Here is a 21,837-nt window from a genome sequence, read left to right as displayed (position 1 = left end):
ACTATAATACTTTGAAGATAGCATATGAAACTCTATAAAGCGATTACGCCAATGTTTGTACAAAATTCATAAGATATTCATGCGATCTTACCCTGAAAAAGGCTGCGGTGCTGCCTCCTTTGAGAGCCCCGTATTTGATTTTCGTCTGCTTTGCAAGATCCTCGGCTCCCTCGATCGGCGAATCCATCCTTTCCACGGTGAGGAACGCGGCCAAGTTGGCAGTGTACGATGAAATCATGATCAAAGTGAAGAACCACCACATCCCAGCCACGATGCGAGTTGACACGGCCCTGCGATAAGAATTCAAAGGGTGCAGAGAAATTTCTGCATCGATCAAAAATAGAAAATGCGTTTCATCGAAACGAATGTAGAACCAGCGTACGTTGCACTCGTTGTAAGTCTGAATCAACTTTTCGAAGGTAATTCTAACAGAATTCGATGCATCATAAATATATAAGAGAACAGGATGGTTTTTACTTTCCAATTTTTGATTTTTGTTACACTGTCCCTGAAATTATTATTACACTTGGTAAAAAAATAATTTCTACCAAATATTAAAATATTCGAACAACGGAAACAGATTTATATGAGTTAAAATTTTGAAATTTCTGTGATTTCACATGAATTTCGGACATAATAACTATTATTGAATAATTAACAACTATTTATATAAATGTAGAATTTCTTAGTACAATAGTAGCATTTGTTATGACTTTCAACAGTGTAGTACATATTCAAGGTACTACAGTTGTTGAAGTCAGACTAAAATACTTTTTATATAGGAAAATTTGATTATTTCTTATTTGTGAAATTTTTTTGAATAAAATGAGACTAAACACGACATAATTTGGATTATATTTACTTCTTTAATAAATGATATATGGTAAATTCTTATCACTTGCTATACAGAGTGTTTCAGGTTTTAATGTTCAAACTTTGTCAGTATATTATATGGCACAGAATAAGAAAAACATATTCATAAATAAAGTCATTTAAAGCTTTATTACAAAATTACAACACAAATACGGATATACAAGAGAAATAGTAACCGATTTGTCGTTACTGCGAGCATCGGCTTAAATAGATCAATGTATTTACTACCTGTCATTATTACTTCTAGAGATAATTAATACTCTATTTCAAAATGACTACCGTTCGTAATATATCATTGGCAGCGATCAAAAATCGAATTTATAAATGTGCAAATTTCATTTCTATTCTATTTCACATCATTGAACGCATTATTAATTTTTTGTGTTATAACTTTTTAAAAAAGTTTTAAATATCCTATGTTTATACAAATTTTTGTCGTATTTAGAAACATAGAATATTCTGACAAAGTTTGAACCTAACTCACACCTGGGACATTCTGTATAAGTGCAGTAGTGGTGTCAGCTTATATGGCATTGAGTTATCCCTACCATTTTCCAGAACTGCTCGCTCGAGATGAGCCTCGAAGTTATCCATCTTTGTTAAGTTATCTATGTATATTATCTTTTCTTTTCACTTCTCCGGATATATGGCATAGCACGATCCTGACACAATGTTATATAAGAGGACACTACTGTAATATTATCCAAATTATGTCACGTTTAGTCTTATTTTAATTAAATGAAAATACGGTAGTAAAAGTTTCAAATATTAATAAAAGTAATTGAATCAATATTGTAGGACATTATTACGGAATAAGTGTGTGAATGGTATATATATGTGCATGAATAAATGGAAACGAATGATTTGTTAAATATGTTGCGCGAACTGCGTTTGGGTGCATCTTGGGTGACTGCGTGAACCATGCGGGGATGAGCCTCGTCCTCGCATGGCATCCCAGAGGTCGGGGCAAAAGCTCCCGCGGACCAAACACCAGCATGAATGTGTGTGTGAGAGGGCTGGGGACAGGGGATGTTTGTCGTGAGTTATACTTAAGGGGTCTGGTACCTCTAGCGGTATGGAAAACGAGGCTGGTGTGCAGGATTGTGGTAAAATGGTTGTTATGTACAACAAAAACCGAAATATTCCATTAACTATGATAAATGTCCTAGGCATTGACGATGAGACATTTCAATTTATATAAAAATGAACAATGTGGCAGATATTTGAAACTTAAAATCGAATTTTAACACAAAAACGAGTTCTTATTACGAATATTTTGCAGAATTATTTGACAATTTTGAAAAAAACGGATCGTCAATGCCTAATAAATATAATAGTAAAGATAACTGTAAATTTTCAAAGCAATTGATTAATTAGAACTGGAGTAATACTGCACACCGTTTTGTAAAACAGTTCCGAGGAAAATGCATTTAAAGTCGTACCCTCCCAATTATGTACGCCTTAACGCGCTACAGGACGCAGATACACGTCATCGTTTGGGGCTCTAAATTTTCAGCAAAAACATTGTTCCGACACTGAGACCTTTCGCATAATGTTTTTAAGGCTTCAAACTATTATTTATGCCAAAAAAAAAAAATCGAATTTTTCAATATTCTAGAGTTACCAGACCTCTTAAGGCCGCAGGTTGGCCAACTGGCCGCGGGTAAGTCCTGTGGCCAACGTGGCCCCGCGGCTTAGTCCCATGTCACGGGGATGCGGGCGTTGGTGACCAAATGCCTGCAGTTGAATGGAAATGCGGTGGGAGGAGTGTCTCCAGCGAGAGGGGCCTGAAAAGGCACGGCGCGATGCGGCGGAGAACTCTGTGATGGCTCACTAGAGTTCCCGGTCCCTCGCCAGGCGCCTGAGGATGGTTACTTTGGGGCTTTAGCTGGTAAGTGTCCGGCATTACCTGCCGACCCTCCCTTCGGATGGACCCGTGGGTTTCCATGAGGATTTCCCCACGTACAAAAAAAGAAAAAAGGATCACTGCGTGGCCCACGCACCCGTTTGGTTGTCTAAGTGGTAAGGAAGGTCAACCACTAACCCAAGTGGGGGATAGGGGCAACCGCTGGGATGGAATGCGATAATGAGGTCATCGACCTAAGAAAGCTGGTAGCGGGATCCTCGCATGGCATCTCGAAGGTCAGAGCGAAAGCTCCCGCGGACCAAACACCGGTATGAATGTGTTGCGTGTGTGGGCTGGGTACAGGGGATGTTTGTCGCGGGTTATACCTAAGTCCGTAGGTTGCCCAGTTGGCCGCGGGTGAGTCCTGCGGCCGACGGCTTAGTCCCATGTTACGGGTCCGCGGGTTCTGGTGACCAGACGCCTGCGGTTGAGTGGGAATACGGGAGGTATGCCTCCCATCGGGAGGAGCCTGAAAAGGCACGGCGCGGCGGGGGGGCACTGTGATGTCTCAGCAGAGTTCCCGGTCCCCCGCCAGGCGCCTGAGGATGATCATCGTGGGATTTTAGCTGGTAAGAGTCCGGCACTACCTGCCGGCCCTCCCTTTGGGCGGGTCCGTGAATGTTCATGAGGATTTCCCCACGTACAAAAAAAAGGAGTGACTGCGTGGAGTAAGAGCGATAAGAGTGAGTCGTGCTGGGGCGTGAATGGCAAATGTTTATATCAGAGTGAATCGTAGAGCAGCGTTCTGCATAGATGCGTGAATGGTTTATGTTTTCTGATGAATGCGTGCGTGTTCTTTTGAACGAGAGTTTAGTTTAAGTATAGCAGCAGTTGCAGAAAAAACATCGCGAGGAGAGTATTTGAAATACATTTATATTAAGGCTAAAAGTTGTTTTCTTGCAAATCCGACAATATTGTACACAATGAGGTAGCTTTTAAATTTAGACAACTGCCCCTTTCATTTATTTTTTACGCCGAAGTGCTGATAGTATAGAATTTCGTATCTCGTATACCTTCCATTAATGCAAAGATCGGCCCCAAGGTTTTTATATTTATTGAGAGATCAGTATATTTGTTAATGCGTTCGAGTAAAGCGAAATCACTCAAATTTTAAAACTTTATCCTTTATCGAATCATTTGGAAGTTTGGTAGCAATTAGTTTCTTACCAAGTATTATAAGTTTGGAGTACGAATAAAAAAAAACTTCATAAAATGTTTTAACCTCTTGAAGTAAGAACCACTCTAACAGTATATAATTTTTCTTTTAATTGTTGTCCATTTCCACTTTAGAATTGTCTCAATTTAAGACGAACGTATTTTCACGTCTAAGAAATGTCGAGGACAATGTTACTCTTAATATACGAACTACACTACTGCTTGTCTACTTCATCTAAATACATTAAAAGAAAATTGATAACCAAATAATACAATATTCCAAGCTTCTACGTTTCACCGCGTTCCATGCATCTCGCGTTTTCTACGTGTATGATAATCATTCTTCTAACGTATCAACACGTAACAACAACAACTAAACGTCACTTGTAATAAAAGAGGAATGACGATAACGACTCGGGGATAGGAGCTGCTTCACGGAAAGTTTCGGAAGGCTGAAGCTAAGTTTCGGTCGTCATCCCGAACTTCCGTCCGATGAGTAGCGAAAATGCACGATGTCTAACGCGTAGAAATTGCTGCTGCCTCTTTCAGAACATTTACGTTAAATTTTGTTTCCACTAAATAGAAACACGGTCGTAATTGAAATTTTCTCAACGACCGTTCGGTAAAATTTCACGATTCTATTATCGTAGCAAGTCATTTTATAAGTCTGCTTAGGTTTTGTTTAAGAAAATTGTATTCGGGGAAAATATGAATAGGAACACATCAAATATTAATCACTCACAGAGTGGTCATCTTCTTGTACGATTTTCTGTAGCTCTATATCTCAAATTATATTAGTTTTAGGATAAGTACACTTTACTCTTATTATCATAAAAATGGTGTGTATTTTTCTTTGCTCCCTCCATGATTTGACAAATTAAATTTATGAGCGAATAATGAGATGAAAATGATACTATTATTCTTAAAATTCATTACTGTATTGAATTATGCATAACACTGATTAAATTCATTTATCGATATCTTTTTCATAAAAATCAGTCCAGTTTACTTACACAAATGCAATCTCAAGTTTAAATATGTATAAGTCGTCGAAAATTTTGCTTCCTAGAATGGTTTCTTATATTTTTCAACATCATCTGTTATATTCTTTAAGTTATATATTATATAAATTTCTATTTATTGATCTCATAAAAATACCATATACGTTAAAATTAAATTTCACGTTTCTTCATGGTGGTTCATTAGACACGGAACATCTGAACATCTTCACCATTTTAAATAATAGCAAAAGCGTTGCCAACAAAACGTGTATGGTTTTGAGAGACAACTAATATAGTAACAATATATTTACCTTTTTATAGGTGACGACATAGAGAAGATTTGGAAGTGAACCACATTTTTTTAAACAGAATAATTAGTTTCATATGACAAAACTTGATACAGTAATGAATTCTGAGAATAGAAGTATGAGATTTTATATATTATAAAATTAATAGTGTGAGAGATAGTCAACTTCGAAATAAACAAAAATTTTTGAACTATTATGTGGGCACGATTTATATTATAGTTTTGAATATTAAAAAGTACTATATTTATACTTTTATTCTTAAAATTGATTATTTTATTAAATTTTGCCATAAAAAAACTAATCGCTGTATTTAAAACGATAGAGATTACTAGTTATTTTATATTTCTCCTTTTTTCTACATTGAATATTTACATTTTCATATAGATAATTTGCATATAGAAAAATAATTAATAACAATAATGATTTAGAAGATAGATTTTTTAAATCGTTCACGAAACTTGTATGTACAATAGAATTTAAAGCTCTTATTATTACTACGTGTTAAGATACATAATTTAGATGCTTTCATAAGGACTACTTGATTTAATTTAACAATCAAGAATTTCATTATATAAATGAATTTATATCTTTCTTTGAGAATTCATTTTATATTAAGATTTTGATCTTTTGTCTTAAAGTATATACTTTCACTGTATTTTCAATGTTATATTATTATAGAATACGAAAAGACATCAAATAATAATAAAAAAAGACGTTTAATGCACGTTTAAACTATGATTGCAAGGATACAATTCATTTGTATCTATAGAGAATCTCTGTTGCTGTCATATCATGTCTCCCTTAAATTCGAACTAATTTTACCAGCGAATGAAGATTTTAAGGTGTCCTAACTTCATTTATCAGTACTTCTTTCACACAAATTAGTCAAGTTATTTTCAAAACCTCCTTCAATATCAATTCCAATGTGCCTAAGACACTATCGTGTATATTTATTGTATCTAGTAATGTGTAACGATTAATTGTGTATTGTTATAATATCTGAATAAAGCACACATGACGTCCATTTCTTGATTGATAACTCAGTAGTGCAAAGGAACAAAGCATCCTATATTCTCGTCTACCGTATTCAAAAAACAAAGTATGCTTCTTATCAATTTCCATTATGTTTCTTTTTAACTGGAAAGTATTCTTGCACGAGTTTGCTTCGACTACTGGCGAGCGACTAATTATAAAACATCGATGGACGTCTCATAATTTGTTCTGGTAAAACTCTGCGTTTAAGTGTGCTTGCCAGGAGCTATAAGTTCGCGCAGTTAAATAACGCAGACTTATAAAATGACCAAATATTTTCTAAGCTGTTCTAGGAAGTTTTAAACGAAGGAACAGCAAAAACGTCAACGATTTCGTGTTTCCCGATTCGTGCGTAGCCTCGTCAAATTTCACTGACGACGAAAGTTATCGGAACTTCGGCTCGATATCGACTTGTTACGATATCCCCGGGGAGCAGCAACAACTTCCATTAAACGAAATGTCGTCGCTGTGACTGGGCGACGAGACAGAGCGGCGGCGCTAGCGGTAGCGAAGCACGTTGACAAGTTTCGACACGCACGGTACGTGATCGGTTGCAGCAAGCCTACGATATAGCATATCCAGGCTATCGTTACATGAGAGTAGCACCTACGGACCCCGAATCTCGTCTTCCCTCCGATCCCACCCCGACACCCCAGATTTCACTAAACTCCTATCACTTTGTATACTCAGGTGAACCGTTCACTGCCGGTTAACCCATTCGGCCGGCATAACGAGCTAGGCTCCTGGTCCGTGACACTTACAAGAGAAATTCACAATCCATACGAACATTTCTCGAACGAGATCGAGCTCGAATCATAGAAATAAACCGTAAAATACTAACCATATTTGTTCAGTCACGTTTATAATCTATACAAGTAAAATTGCAACTTTGTTTGTACTACAAAATTATATCATTTTTATGCGATTACGACTTACAAGGAACCTTCGCGAACGGTCCGGCTTCAATTTTGATGGAACTTTGTACACTTATACAGCAGCCAAAAATAATCCACAAGTATTTTTTTTAGCTGCGGTAACTCGAGTTTCAGGGGTGAAACCACCCCTTGAAGTTTTGGCTCGAAACGGCTATCTCGAAAATGGAACGACATACGAAAAAATTGTTAATGGGCGAGGTTAATGGTTTCTTATGTGCAATCACATGGTGTTAAAAAATTTAACAAAATACAATTTGTTTGTAACAAAAAAAAATTTATTAACTTAATTTTTCAGTTTATGAAATTTTTTCATAATGACATTTCAAATTCATTGGTATGTAATATTTTAAAATTGGCTCTTACGGTTTCGCAGATTTTGATGATTTACATCTTACGCGCACATCCACTATGGTAGTAGCTGTTCTAACTTTGATTTTAATGAAGCACTGTAGACTTGCACTAAATTATACAGTAACAAGTAGCAAGTAATAATAACAGTAACAAGTTTCTTAACAGCAATGAAAAGATTAATTGTTTCTATTGCCCACCTATGACATCGTGACAAAGGTGGAGCGATTTATAAATTATAAATACATACAGTGTGTATAGCAATTATTCTATGTAGTTTCGACAATAGTGGTACTCGTCGAAAAAATGTTTGAAACATAAAGATTTCTTACACAATGCGCATTTAATTATTGCCACGTCATCGCAAATATGGCATCTTGGTTCATTTTCAACAGAATAGCAGTAATCAACAGGATTCTGGAATGCATTTGGTTTTTCATCTATACAGGGTGGGGCATTTTAAAATGGTCACCTGAATAACTCGCTTGTTTTTGAAGATAGGAGAAAATGCATTTGACCAAACTTACTTGGTATCGGGGGCTCATAATCTGGTATTACCAATTTTTCTGTAGGTGAAGGCGTCAAGGAGATATGAAGGTCAACTCTGTTTTTTTAAATGGAACAGTATGTTTTTTTACTTACATTCTGATAGAGTGTTTCAAGGCGAATACAATGACCTATTATTAAGGTCATTCAAGGTCAACCCAAAGTCAACTGCAATAGAAAATAAATTGTCTCAGAGTACTTTTCATATACTTGTGTATCACGTATGTGTATTACGTGACACGGGTCACAAAAGATAAACAAACATTCAATCACATTGTACGTTTATCTGTATCCTCAAACATTATTGGTAACTTGACTACCGACTAGAGTACAGCTTCGTAATATTTATTCAGTTTAAGTGTTCAGTTTTCTAAAATGCGTTACACGATAGCAGAGAAAGTAGAAATGGTTCTTATTTATGATGAATGTCATAGAATTATGAGGGAAGCGGTACGTGTGTATGGTGAAAGATTTTCCGATCGTAATAACAGACCTTCCACTTTCTGTCTTTACAAACATTATAGAAAAGTTCCAAGAAACTGGAACTGTGGATAAGAAAACACGTAATCTTGCCAAACGAGCAACTGATGATGGAAACTCGATAAATATTGTAGCAGCTGTAATCCGAGATTCACATGTTAGTACCAGACAACTGGAACGCGAAAGTGGGATCAGTCGACGAAGTATTTTACGAATATTACACATTAACAAATTTCATCCGTTCCACATATCACTTCATCAACAATTAACTGAAAATGATTATACAAAACATTTACAATTTAGTGAATGGGGCTTACGAAAACTACAAGACGATGAAATGTTCTTGAGTAAACTGTTATTTACCGATGAGGCCACATTTACAAACCATGGAGCAATTAACCGTCACAACATGCACTACGGGTCAGTAGATAATCCACGATGGTTGAGAGAAGTCGACAAACAGAGACCTTGGTCTGTAAACGTCTGGTGCGGCCTTCTTCATAATAAAATAATTGATGCATATTTTATTGATGGCACGCTAAATAGTATTAAGTACCTGAGAATCTTAGAAGACGTTTTGCCTGAATTGTTAGAAGACACTTCACTGGACATACGACAATCCGTGTGGTTCCAGCAAGACAGATGTCCTGCTCATTCAGCACGCAATGGTACAGAATTTCTAAATAGAAAATTTGGAGATTGTTGGATAGGTCGATCAGGAAGTAACAAATGGCCGGCACGATCCCCAGATCTGACACCTCTCGATTTTTATTTGTGGGGAAAATTAAAGGCAGAAGTGTACCGCGAAAAACCAACTACCAAACTTGACATGCAAGAACGTATAAGAAGAGCTTGCTCTGTAATAGATAAAAATGAAATTTGCCAGGCAGTGTAATCAGTATTGCAACGATTTAGACTATGTATCCATGTTCAAGGTCGCCATTTTGAACACTGGTAGTAGCAGTATCAAAGTATCCAAGTGTTCGAAGAGTACTTTGAGACAATTTATTTTCTATTGCAGTTGACTTTGGGTTGACCTTGAATGACCTTAATAATAGGTCTATGCATTCGCCTTGAAACACTCTATCAGAATGTAAGTAAAAAAACATACTGTTCCATTTAAAAAAACAGAGTTGACCTTCATATCTCCTTGACGCCTCCACCTACAGAAAAATTGGTAATACCAGATTATGAGCCCCCGATACCAAGTAAGATGGTCTAATGCATTTTCTCCTATCTTCAAAAACAAGCGAGTTATTCGGGTGACCTGTTTAAAATGCCCCATCCTGTATATCCGGATTTATAAAATTTTGAAACTTTGGCGATGAAAATTGATTGTGGATCAGAGATTGAAGTTTAATTATATTATTCCTAGCGTGGAGATTAATGTCGTGATTTAAAACGAGAATTATATCGGAAAATCGGCGGACGAAAGTTTTCCAAGTGCGGAAACCGTAAACATCCCGTGGTTGAACATACTTTGTTCCACCTTTTGGTATTATAAAATTTTCCTCACTTTCAATTAACTATGGACCACTTCAAGGCCTGGTTAAGAGAGATTTACTTCGCAAATACTGGGCCTGCAACAGTTCTAATTCTTGATTCCTGGAGTGGTCACTGTAAGAAGACGGTGAACTATGTTATACTCGAGGATAAAAACGCAAAACTTTTTACCGTTTTATTGCCGTTCTACAGGCGGAACTTTAAATGTTAATAACTTTTTAACGAAGCCTCAATCAACAAAATGGTATTCTTTATTTTCCTCCTATTTTGGCCTCTAGAACCTGCCATTAAAATTTTTCCCAGGGGTGACCGAATACCCTGTATATATATATGTATGATGTGCTAAGATTGAAGGTCCAAATTTTTGGTACATATAATATTCGTTAAAGTAAGCAAAAAAGTGCTAGAGATTACGGATCTAAAAGTCGAAAGTTTTCAAGTTTTGAAGAAAAATTTGATTTAATCACAATAGATACTTGAAGTATTTCTCGCCCATTTTCCTTATTTCTCGGCAAGATAAACTGGTGTAACAATCACCACTACAGAAATTATTTGAGATAATTAACTTATAAGAATACTACACAGATCCCGAAATCTCGAAGATAGTATAACTATCGATACAATGTACATACCACATTTGTTATCAGCTTTTGTTCTGTAAGTTTCAAATTTTGACCAATGTTTACAAAATCATTTTTGTTGATTTCACTAACAATACATGTTATACATACTCAAAGTTGGGACTATCAATTTTAGCACACGTTGTATATGTTATCCGCAAAGCGTGGAAATATTAGTATGGCCAATATTGACAGAAAAAAAATGACAAGAGTAATCAATAACACATATATGTATATGACAAAATAACACCGGAATGCTTAATTAATTACAACAAACGTATGAAAGGGTAGGATCATCAGTCATGATTAAATGTTTTCGTACTTTTTGAATACGAAAAGCTTTTCAAAAAGCTAAATAATTCTTTACTTAAAAGTCATAGCATTTTTTAACAATTGCACGTTGTACCATACAATTACGAGACCTAAAAAACCTTGACTTTAATCGATTTCGATTAGACTTCGTACAAAAATTCCACCAACTCTTTCGTATAAGAAGTATGATATTTTTGAAAAACCGTAACTGCGAAATATACTATTACGTTTGCGCGCGAGAAATTGGGTGCATTTTTCTAGCAACAGATGGGAAACCATTCCCTAGAAAACTTTGCAAAATGTATTCGAAATGCAAAACGAGAAACGAAACCATGTAGTAATGCGAATATTCTCGGGTATCCAACACATTCTTAATGATTTTAAAAACTACCATATGGAAATAAATGATTAAACACGAACTGCGAGTGCATACTTAGCTAATAAATTGAATGTATTATTCTATGACGCATATATTATAGAATTTGTTATTATCAAGTATTAGAAGCAATAATATTGTTTTCACCTTATATCTTATATCGTTATCGATAGTTCAACATTTCAATTTCACGCAAAAATAGTGCACCTTGCTCACCATGGGCGCGAAAAAAAATACCGGCCAAATGGGTTAAACTATGACATAGTCCGGTTCGTATCGAAACTAATCTCGGCATACGACCGTCGTAAATGCCCGATACATTGTACACATGGATCTGTACATGTTGCTGTGTTTCTTCGGTGACTTACTTCGGCGCTATATCAGAGCCTTGCTGCATGAGCGAGCCTATGGTGAACCAAAGCGAGTTCATCAGGGTGAACTCGTTCTCGAGGACCTCGGACTGTCCGTTGCACGGATGGGGATTCTCCCACTCGTAGGGGCTGAACCTGCAGACACGTGAAAGGAGAAGGGGGAGGATTAGACCTCAGAGTTGCAACGTGCATGACTCACTCCCGATTTTTGGATCCTGGTGCTGTCGACATTGCATCTCCGGATTCTTTCATCTCGATTCTTTAGTAACACGTTAACTATCAGCAGATTGAGGCAAATTTTATTCACGAATAACGAATTTTTAAGTCGAATCGTAAACTAATTTCTACAGAGCGTGTCCGAATAACATGTAAAAGCGGCCGGCAGGTGATTCCTTATGGGAAAGTAAGAAAAATAAAAAGAATACAATTTTCACGATTTCAGCTTACCTTTCGAGATAATCAGGTTTGAAAATTGGGCTTTTGGCATATGCACTTACGAGTAAGATACGATTTAATATACAGTGTGTTCGGCCACCCCTGGGACAAATTTTAATGAGAGATTCTAGAGGCCAAAATAAGACGAAAATCAAGAATACCAATTTGTTGATTGAGGCTAAAAAGTTATAAACGTTTAAAGTACCGCCTGTAGAATGGCAACCCGCTAACAGCTGCGTTCGCGCGGAAGGTTGCGGCAGGCCAGTGAAAGTGGTTCTCACGCAGCATGAAAAATTCTACTTACCAACATTATCGACAGCCTTAGATTTTTGTCCACTTATGGGCACACGAACACCTTACGTTAAATGAGAGTCAACCTGTCTTATGAAAATGAAGGAGGGCATATCAAAACTCGCCCGACGAGATTTTCACAGAGAAAGGGTGAATGCCAGATCCAATACACAATGTTGTGAACAAAAATCGCCCACACGCGATCATACATGCCCCACGAGTGTTTACAGTGTCCGCAAGTGTCCACAAAGAAACCTTTCAGGTACTAACCATTATGCAATTAAATAAACACGCACCGCGATTATGTTATTCGCGAGTGGCTATGTGTACGTGCACCACGATTTTCCCGAATTACTTACGAAAAGAACTGTTATTAATTTTTCAAATACACTTTAATTTAAAAATGTAAAAAGGAATTTAATAAGTATTCGCTTATTGTTTATATCACTGTATTTCTTATATGCTATTTAATACATAACTGAATCAAATATGTCTAAAATGTGTCGCGTGAACTGTCTTGATTGATTCTTTTTTGCGACTGACTAGCTGGCCGACACGTGCCGATGCTGCCCATTGTCTCAACTGAGTGTAGAGTGCATATGGTGTGTGTGTAACGTAGAATCGGGGTCCTGTTAGGCATTTGTTTCTCTGAACCTCGTCGATAGATGACACAGTCAGCTGTTAGTATCGTTACATTCTTCGACTCGAATGCAAATCGATGCGAAAATTTCATTTATCCTACGATTCCTTTTTACATTTTTAAACTAAAGTGTATTTTAAAATTAATAACAGTTTTATTCGTAAGTAACTCGGAAGAATCGTGATACACGTACAGATAGACACTCACGAATAACATAATCGCGGGACGTGTTTATTTAATTGCATAGTGGTTAGTGCCTGAAAGGATTATTTGTGAACCATCCTGGTGTCTGATGCTCGCGTATGGGTGTATTCTTGTGCACAACATTTTGTATTGAAAGTGGCATTCACTTTCTCTTTGTGAAAATCTCGTCGAGTGAGTTTTGATACGTTCATTCAACGTAATATGTATCCCCATGAGTCGACTCAAAAATGTAAGTCTATACGTCGATAAGTAAAGTTTCTCATGCTGTATGAGAACCACTAGGACCAACCTGCCGCGATTTATCGCGCGCAGGCAGTTGTTCGCAGATAGCCATCCTACAGACGGATCTTTAAATGTTAACTTTTAAACGAAGCCTCAATTAACAAATTACTATTCTTGAGTTTCGTCTTATTTTGCCCTCTAGAATCACTCCCTTAAATTTTTCACATATAGATGCCGAACGCTCTGTATGTATAACCTTTCGTGACAATTTTTTCGTCTACTCGTACATCGTTATAATGCATAAGGAGAAATAAAAAACTTTGTAAAGAAATAGAACCGAACTCTTCCTTCGTCTTTTTTTTTAAGTATTTATATTCTATTCCTGTTGTTCTTTTACCGGGTATAAATATTTAAACGCTATCTTGCGTGTTTTCAGCAATTGTAATCGATTTACTCGCAGTATCGGAGGTAAATAAATTTGAATAATATATAACCTTTCATGACAATTGTTTCGTACACTTCATCGTTATTACTTTTGATCACGTTAGTTTACCAAATCCGTTCTTCTTTCTTGTCATCGTAAAATCTCAAACGTCCTCAAATTTTCCGTGTCCCGACTCGGATTTCTCGAAACCAGGATCCAAGATTTTTCCTAGTACAAACCGTACGTGCAATTTCAAGCAAACGGGGATTCAATCACCTTGCCTTGCACTCTAGACAGTCTCTTCTTAATGGAACATTTTTTCATTTCGCGCGCGATTCCCAGAACAGGCGGCCTTCGTCAAACGGAAACTACAACACGAAATTACGAAACGCCCGACCCCGATGATGCGGCTAATGCCGGTTTCGTGGATTCGTTCTACTGAATAATTCATCGATTATTCGCTCGCGTACCAGGCGTACACGGATCTTGGGCTGTGCGTTCATGGGACGTGAACAAGTAAATCGTTACGAGAGTGGATCATTAGTTACGTCGTGGATGTCGATTTGCATGCGTTGCAGTCGGCGACACCGGGCGTTCGATGGCGGAAACACAACGGTGGCACGTGGGACGGAAAAACAACGAAACGAGTTAGCGGAAGATTTGCGATGAAGAAAGAAAGGTAAAGAAAAGAAAAGGTAGAACCTAGAAAAATAAAAACAGACAAAAGACGTTTAAGTGACCGTGATGCCAATCTAACGGCTTACTTGGGCAGAATGTCACAGCTCTGCCGCATTAAGGACCCGATGGTGAACCACATACAGTTGAGCAGCTTGAAGCGATTCTCCAGATGGTCCGGGTTTTTGTTGCACGGATGAGGATTGAACCACTCGTACGGTGTGAATCTAAACTGATCAACTCTAGACAACGTCTGATCCTTTTCAGTCTATCTTTCCCGTGGATCGATCGCCATTTGCATAAAAAGATTGATCGCGTCCACGTCAAGAGAAAGAAGTCGAACGGAATGCGACATGGCCAGCACTCGTCTGTTTATTTAATTCCACGTCGCTTTTATTTTCTTTTTATCAACCGATACAGCCGAGCGCACGTCACGGTCGATCATGAAATTAGAGTTGGTGCGTTCGACGTAGCGGTTAAAAAGATCTGTTCACGAATCGCCGTGAATTCAATACCTACTAATTGCAGACTGGTAAAGAGTGAACGTGCGGTTAAAATACTATTTCGAAGATAAATGTACTCGCAATGTGGGAAGTTCCGGTTTCGAAGAAGCGAAAATATGTATGTAACGTGTAAAGGGTAATTCGTCTTGATGGGTTACAGATCATTTTATCGGGAATTATTAAAAATAGTTAAATGATTTTTCACAATTAGAGTAGAGAGTGATTCCTTAAACATTTGTACCCCAGCAGAGACATACAGGATGTTTGGCCACACCTGGGAAAAATTTTAATGGGGGATTCTAGAAGCCAAAATAAGACGAAAATCAAGAATACCGATTTGTTGATGGAGACTTCGTTAAAAAGTTATTAACGTTTAAAGTTCCGCTAGTACTGAATTTTTTTTCTCGAAAATGCGCAGGATTTCGAGGGTACATCTATCCACTAAAAATGATTGTAATTGACCCGTGCAACTAAAATAATTTTTTTAGAACGATTTAAAATGTCTTAATTTTGTCAAAAAATTGATCTAATTATTGAATTTGTTAGGATTTCTAAGGTATGTTTATTCACCAAAAATAATTATAATTGACCCCACTAATTAAAAATCATTTTTCCAGAACGATTTGAAATTTTTTTTTCGTCGATAAATTCAAGCAATTCATTTTTCATTTTTAATAAATTTAGTTGGCGCTGTACAGAAATGTTGTTTAGTACTTTTTATAGGTATCCATGAACTTTAGTTCTATCAAAAATTTCAATGAAATATATTCACTATTGTTGGAGTTATGACTGTTTGAAAATTGGACTATTTTTATGGGGTTTTACTTATTTTACGAAGTCAAACAATAACTTTCCGAATATTTTTGAAATTGCCACATATCCTTCACCAAAATACGCGTTGTTTGCATTTTGAAACATTAAAATCGTCCAATCCATTCAGGAGTTATGATGTTTCAAAGATTTACCTTAGATTTGTAAGGAATTTTTTTCTCGAAAGTGAGTAGAATTTCGGGGGTATGCCTATTGACCAAAAATGATTACAATTAACCCTTACAACCAAAAATTATTTTTTTAGAACGATTTGAAATTTGTTACTTTTGTCGAAAAATTTCACACCTTCTTGAATTTTTTTCTAAGAAATGGGTAGGATTTCGGGGATGTGTCTATTGACCAAAAATGATTGTAATTGACCCCTACGACCAAAAATAATTTTTTCAAAATGATTTGAAATTTTTTAATTTAATTTTTTAATAACTTTATAACAAAGCCTCAGTCAAGAAATTGATATTCTTGATTTTCGTCTTATTTTGGCATTTAGAATCTCCCATTAAAATTTTTTCCAGGGTTGGCCGAACACCCTGTATACTGTAATTTATGTGTTATTGGCTTTTAAAGGTTTTTCTTGTTGTTTGAAAGAAACGACATTACTTTCTAATCTATGATTGTGGTTTCAATTCTTTATCAGAATCTAATTTCTGATCACTATCGTGTATCATATATGATAGAAGTTTATTCTAAAGATAACTAAATAATTATATTAGTGATTCTGTAATTTATATGCAAAATTTTATAATACATAGTGATTAGATATAGGGATTTAATTTTTTATCCAGACATATTTCGATAATAAAAATATTGAAGTAAGAAGTTTTTCGTTGGGTCCGAATTGACGCCATTTTACAATTAATGGATGCAAAATATCTAAGTTCGTTGAGCAGTTTAGCTTTTTTAGGTGATGTTTCTGAATAGTTTCGAACAATATATGTTTATTTAATTTATTAGAATACATTAAAAATATTAGATAACTAACTTGTGAATATTTTATATTATAAAATTGAAAATCACTAACGATTTTTCCCAAAATAACAAATATTACCTTAAATTAAGTAATTTATTAGCAAGGTTTTGTATTAAAAACTGAACGATACTCTTTATAAGCGATCAATTATTAGAATTTTACATCGAAAAAGATTTGAAATGCAAGTTGTAAAAACTTTGTTTTATTTTATAATAGTAAAAATATACGTACTTGTTAAAAGTAGCTCATAATAGATACTCAAAAATGGCAGTAACAAATAAGAAGGTGAATATAGAAAATATAAATATGTTTTAAAAAAATACTTCTTCTAGCCAACGAAAAAAAAAACACAAGAAAAAGATTTTTATTGTTAAATTAAAAATTTATAATAGTTTCATATGTATAATTATGTTCCGAATATCAGATACTCCTAGTGTTATTACTGTTTTAATTTGGATTTATCTTTGAGGATCGGAAATGGTTTCCGATGGTGCATTATTCATTTAAATAATGTGCAAGTACAATATAAATGGACAGAAAAGCCATAATATAATGGTACAAACACATAAAGTGCTTTTCGATTCCAGAGCATTTTAACAGACAGAAAAAGAATAGTCAGAAATTAATAGCTTGAGCTAGGTGTGGAAATATGGAAAATAATGAGTATTGTACGGAGGAGAATAGTCGTGAAAATAGCTTATATTTTTTATTGTGAATGGTTACATATTTTGGAATGTGACGAATTGGAAGGATTAGATTATAATATTGTGGCGCTGCTTCACTGCGGTGTGGAACTTTTGTTGAAATGTCGAACGCTTGTGAGAGCGCGACCCCTCTGGTGGCGAACATGGGAGGCGACGCCACAATATAAAAAGAATTTTAGATGGAAGATGTGTCAATAATTAAGTGGCTAAATAGATTAGATTTGAAAAGAAACCCCGAAAAGGAAGAAAATTTATAGCTGAACAAAAAGGGTTGTAAAAACCAAAGGAAAATATATGTAGACGTAAAGAGTAAAAATTAAAGTAAACCAAATACATTTCGTAATCGTTTCCTTTGTAAGTTCTTAACTATGAAAAATTTTTTAAATGTTTTAGATAAATGTTGTTAAAAATGGTGGAAGCTCTTAAAACGGCACAACTTTGTAATTCCTTTTTATATACAAAATTGAAAGATTAACACTGGAACTACTAAAGCAATCAAAATGACCCATTCATAATTTTCAATAAAATTTGTAAAAAATTTACTCGACTGAATTTCTGAAAATTTACCACAATTTTCTACAAAAGAATGAATAAACAGTTATTTCTATTGCATTATACATTTCTTCGCGTATCTATCGTTTTAATTTCTTTGGTACTTTCTAGCGTTAAGCTTCTCAAATAATCGAATCGTTTATGGTATAGATATAATAACAATCGAAAAAACGATTGTGTTATTGAAGTGACAATACTGAAGTCGTATTTCCGATAAATAATAACGTTCCTATTAGCCATCCTTTTAAGTTTTATTTATTTATTACAGAAGCAATGATCTCTGAAATTTGTAGCATTTGTTCTGAATAGTTCTTATGCAAGTTCTACTACCCTTGATACTTTCCGAAAAAATAATCTGCAACCCTTCTGACGGAAGTAATATAATTTGCGCCTTGCTAATTTGTTTCGATACCATGCTTGAATTCTGAAATCCTGTAATAGCAGAGAATTCACACTGAAAGTTTGTCAAGTTTCTAACCCAATGGACGTTCGATCGACTGTGCGAAGCATATTGGATAATGTACAGAGTTATTTCCATCGGATCGTCCGGATACAAAATTTCACCGATCATGTATGATTTTTTTTTTATCGAGAATTGGCAAAATGGATTCACTTGCCTGGCGAGTATGAAGAGCAGCACAGAAACGCCGAGATAAGCTGTCGCCATGTAAATCCAAACGTCGAGGCTTAGAGGGCTGAGAAACGAAAATAGATTCGGCGGTTGCTTTATGGGCTTACGGTACAGTATGCTGATTCCTGAAAATTGAGAATTCTCATTATGTATCGCACGATTCTTATCAAACCAATACAGATATAATATTTTCGCGTAATGTTAACCATTTTACACAAATTTTTCCCTTCAATATATTCTGGCGAAACTTGTTACTCGAGAGTGTTTAATGTTACTGATTACGAATAGCAAATTCGTGACTGAATACCAAATTTAAAATGGCAGCCCTAATATGGTGGAAATGATGCCGAACCAGGTTGGTTCTGACTATTTTGACCACCGTATTGGATGCGCTATTTTAACTTTGAAATATTTAATTCTAGATTTGTAATCAGGAATCAAAAACACCACCCAAATATTGATTTATATTTTTGTTATTTAATATTTTTATTAAACGAATTTATTGTATAAAAACGACAGTTTTTCAATAGATATTTATTAATTAAAAATAATCAAATTCAAATCTAATTCCACATATAAATTAGTTTGCTAAAGAAACCTTTTGGCAATCTGGGATTACCAAATATATTGAAAAGGTACATAAAATGTTTGTTTTATTAAAAAGACACCATTTAACAATAAGTGTTGTACGTGTGCAAAATTATACGACAAAAGGTTGACCGAAAACAGAGATGGACAAGACTCAGACCGAAATACAAATTTCGAATAATGAATAAACGACAAACGACTTTTAATTTGTTATTAATTTAGTAAAAATTTGTAGTATAAGCTCAGATTATATTTTATGTTAAACTATATCTAAACCATATCTGAACGAGTGAAGACTTGTGTGAATAATTATTCAATCAAATACACATGGTGAATAAGACCATGTATGACATTCTTATTCGTCATGTATTATTAGAATAAAATTGTGCCCATCTCTGACCGAATAATCTTATTTTATTTTCATTGTTGGCGACAACAAATAAATGATACACTTTGCTCATGCGAATTTTAATACCTAATTAAATAAGGTAAAAAACTGTTGTTTGTGTAAAGATTGGCTGTTAAGTTAATTATTTTAAAATACTCACAATAGTGAATGAATTTAATGTACTTTAACAGTTTTTTGCATCTAATAATAATTTTCAGCGGTAAAAGTATACAGTAAAAATTGTATTTTGGAAGTTTATATTATTTATAATAAATTATATGAACCATTTTGATAATTAATGGAGATAAATTTCAATTCCCTTACAAAACAACTTGAAGAGTTAAGAGCATTACAGCCAAGCTATTTTTGATAGACGAAGATATTGAATAAGGTATGCTTTTTATGAAATAAATTGCACGATAAAATAAATTGCATCGTTTGTACCAACGATAAAGTACTTGATAGATCATATTGCATAGCTTCGAATGTGCTCTTAAATTGTCCACTCGTTTCGGTGAAAAAGCTCTAGAACTTATTTTTCTATCAATATTAGTCAGCAAAAATCTTATAAAAAATCATAAATCAATAAACCAATATTTGCGGCGAATGAGCGCGATTGGAGCGAGTTCCTTGATTAATACGTTTGCGGTCAGAACGTCTATACATATCGTCTCTCAATTCATATGAAACGATATATGATCTAATGACGTCATGGACGAATAATCGTGTATCGACATTAAAATAAATAAGTGAAATTGGACTAAAACATTCTTCAAATATAATATTATATACAGTTACGCAGTTTAATATTCGGAAATCATAATATTCTCAAATTCATATATACCTTCATAAATTATCAAAATATTCATTGTATTAAATTATTTAAAAAGACATAACTAGTTCTTTTGTAATTGTGATATGTTATGGAATAATAAATTTAAAAAATAACGATGTCTAGTTTTCGCCTCACTAAAAATATTCGAGCACATTAGAAAAACTAAGTTTGTATCTAAAATTGGTTTTAATAAGACTCAATTGAAGAAAGTTGATTCAGTGTGATCTCTTCGGTCGTTTTCCCACTCCACGGTGACAAATAAACAGACATAATTAAGTATTACATACATATTGACGAGAGCAATTTTCAATATGAGATAGCCTATTCTCTAAGTTGAAAAGAAGTTTACGAGTATACGAAATTTGACCAAAATAGGTTAAATGTTGTTTTCGAGTTATGATGGAGCAAACATTTGGACAAACGGATAAATAAAAATTCTGAAAACACGATTTCGGGCTTTGGTGTTGCTAAACAAATCTAAAACTAGTGCAGAATTGGAGGAAAATGAAATTATAAATATACCTACAGATTTATTATATGTATATACTAGACCAGTGGTTCTTAACCCTTTTAACATGGACCCCTCTTAAATCAATGCTTTTTAATCAGTGTTGAAAATCCTGACTTGCTCAGATTCATACGGCGTAGAATGGAATTAATATTAGATTTGTGGACATTAATTGCACATATTTTTATTTTCTTTTAATTAAGATATAGGTTCATATCATTCAATCAATAAAATTCAACATAAATTACTAACAAATAATATTTACGAGTTCTGTAACCTTAAGTATAGAATCTAAAGTCAAACTAAATTCCAGTTCCAGCAAATTTTTGGCTCTAAAATTAACGAGTTCATCCTTGGCTAGATTTACATATTCGATAAAATGTATAGTAAACAAAAAATAATTGTTAAATAAGATTTGAGATACTTCCAAGCGTTCATAAATTCTGTTTCATAAAGAGATTGTTAGAGAATTTTGGATTTCATTTCTGTCTTAGTATTTAGCTGGCTCCGGCGTGTCGCGGAACTAGCGTTAGAAAATTTTTTTTGAGCAACACATACTTTGAAGGTTGTAGAGGTGCACAAGTTGTGCGGACCACTCTGTATATAGTATTTTTATGTGGGCCTCTAAAATTTTATCTCCCCTTCAGGTCTGTGGACCCCAGGTTAAAAATCA

General features: G+C 34.9%; 1 protein-coding gene across 1 annotated transcript in view; it reads right to left on the bottom strand.

The window, feature by feature from the left end:
- Positions 1-21,837, bottom strand: part of LOC122399612 (glutamate receptor ionotropic, kainate 2) — a 423,846-nt gene that overhangs the window by 23,731 nt on the left and 378,278 nt on the right. Inside the window, exons 9-12 of the mRNA XM_043400407.1 lie at positions 18,832-18,970; positions 14,747-14,884; positions 11,764-11,901; positions 92-290 (exon numbers count right to left, since the gene is read on the bottom strand). Coding sequence (XP_043256342.1) covers positions 92-290; positions 11,764-11,901; positions 14,747-14,884; positions 18,832-18,970 — 614 coding nt within the window. The remainder of the gene's footprint in view (positions 1-91; positions 291-11,763; positions 11,902-14,746; positions 14,885-18,831; positions 18,971-21,837) is intronic.

The sequence above is a fragment of the Colletes gigas genome, unplaced genomic scaffold (genome assembly GCF_013123115.1).
Source record: "Colletes gigas isolate AHSC1104 unplaced genomic scaffold, ASM1312311v1 Colletes_gigas_Sc00014, whole genome shotgun sequence".
Classification (NCBI taxonomy): Eukaryota; Metazoa; Arthropoda; class Insecta; order Hymenoptera; family Colletidae; genus Colletes; species Colletes gigas.
The sequence above is the reverse complement of the archived record's forward strand: the minus strand, read 5'-3'. Positions and strand labels throughout refer to the sequence as shown.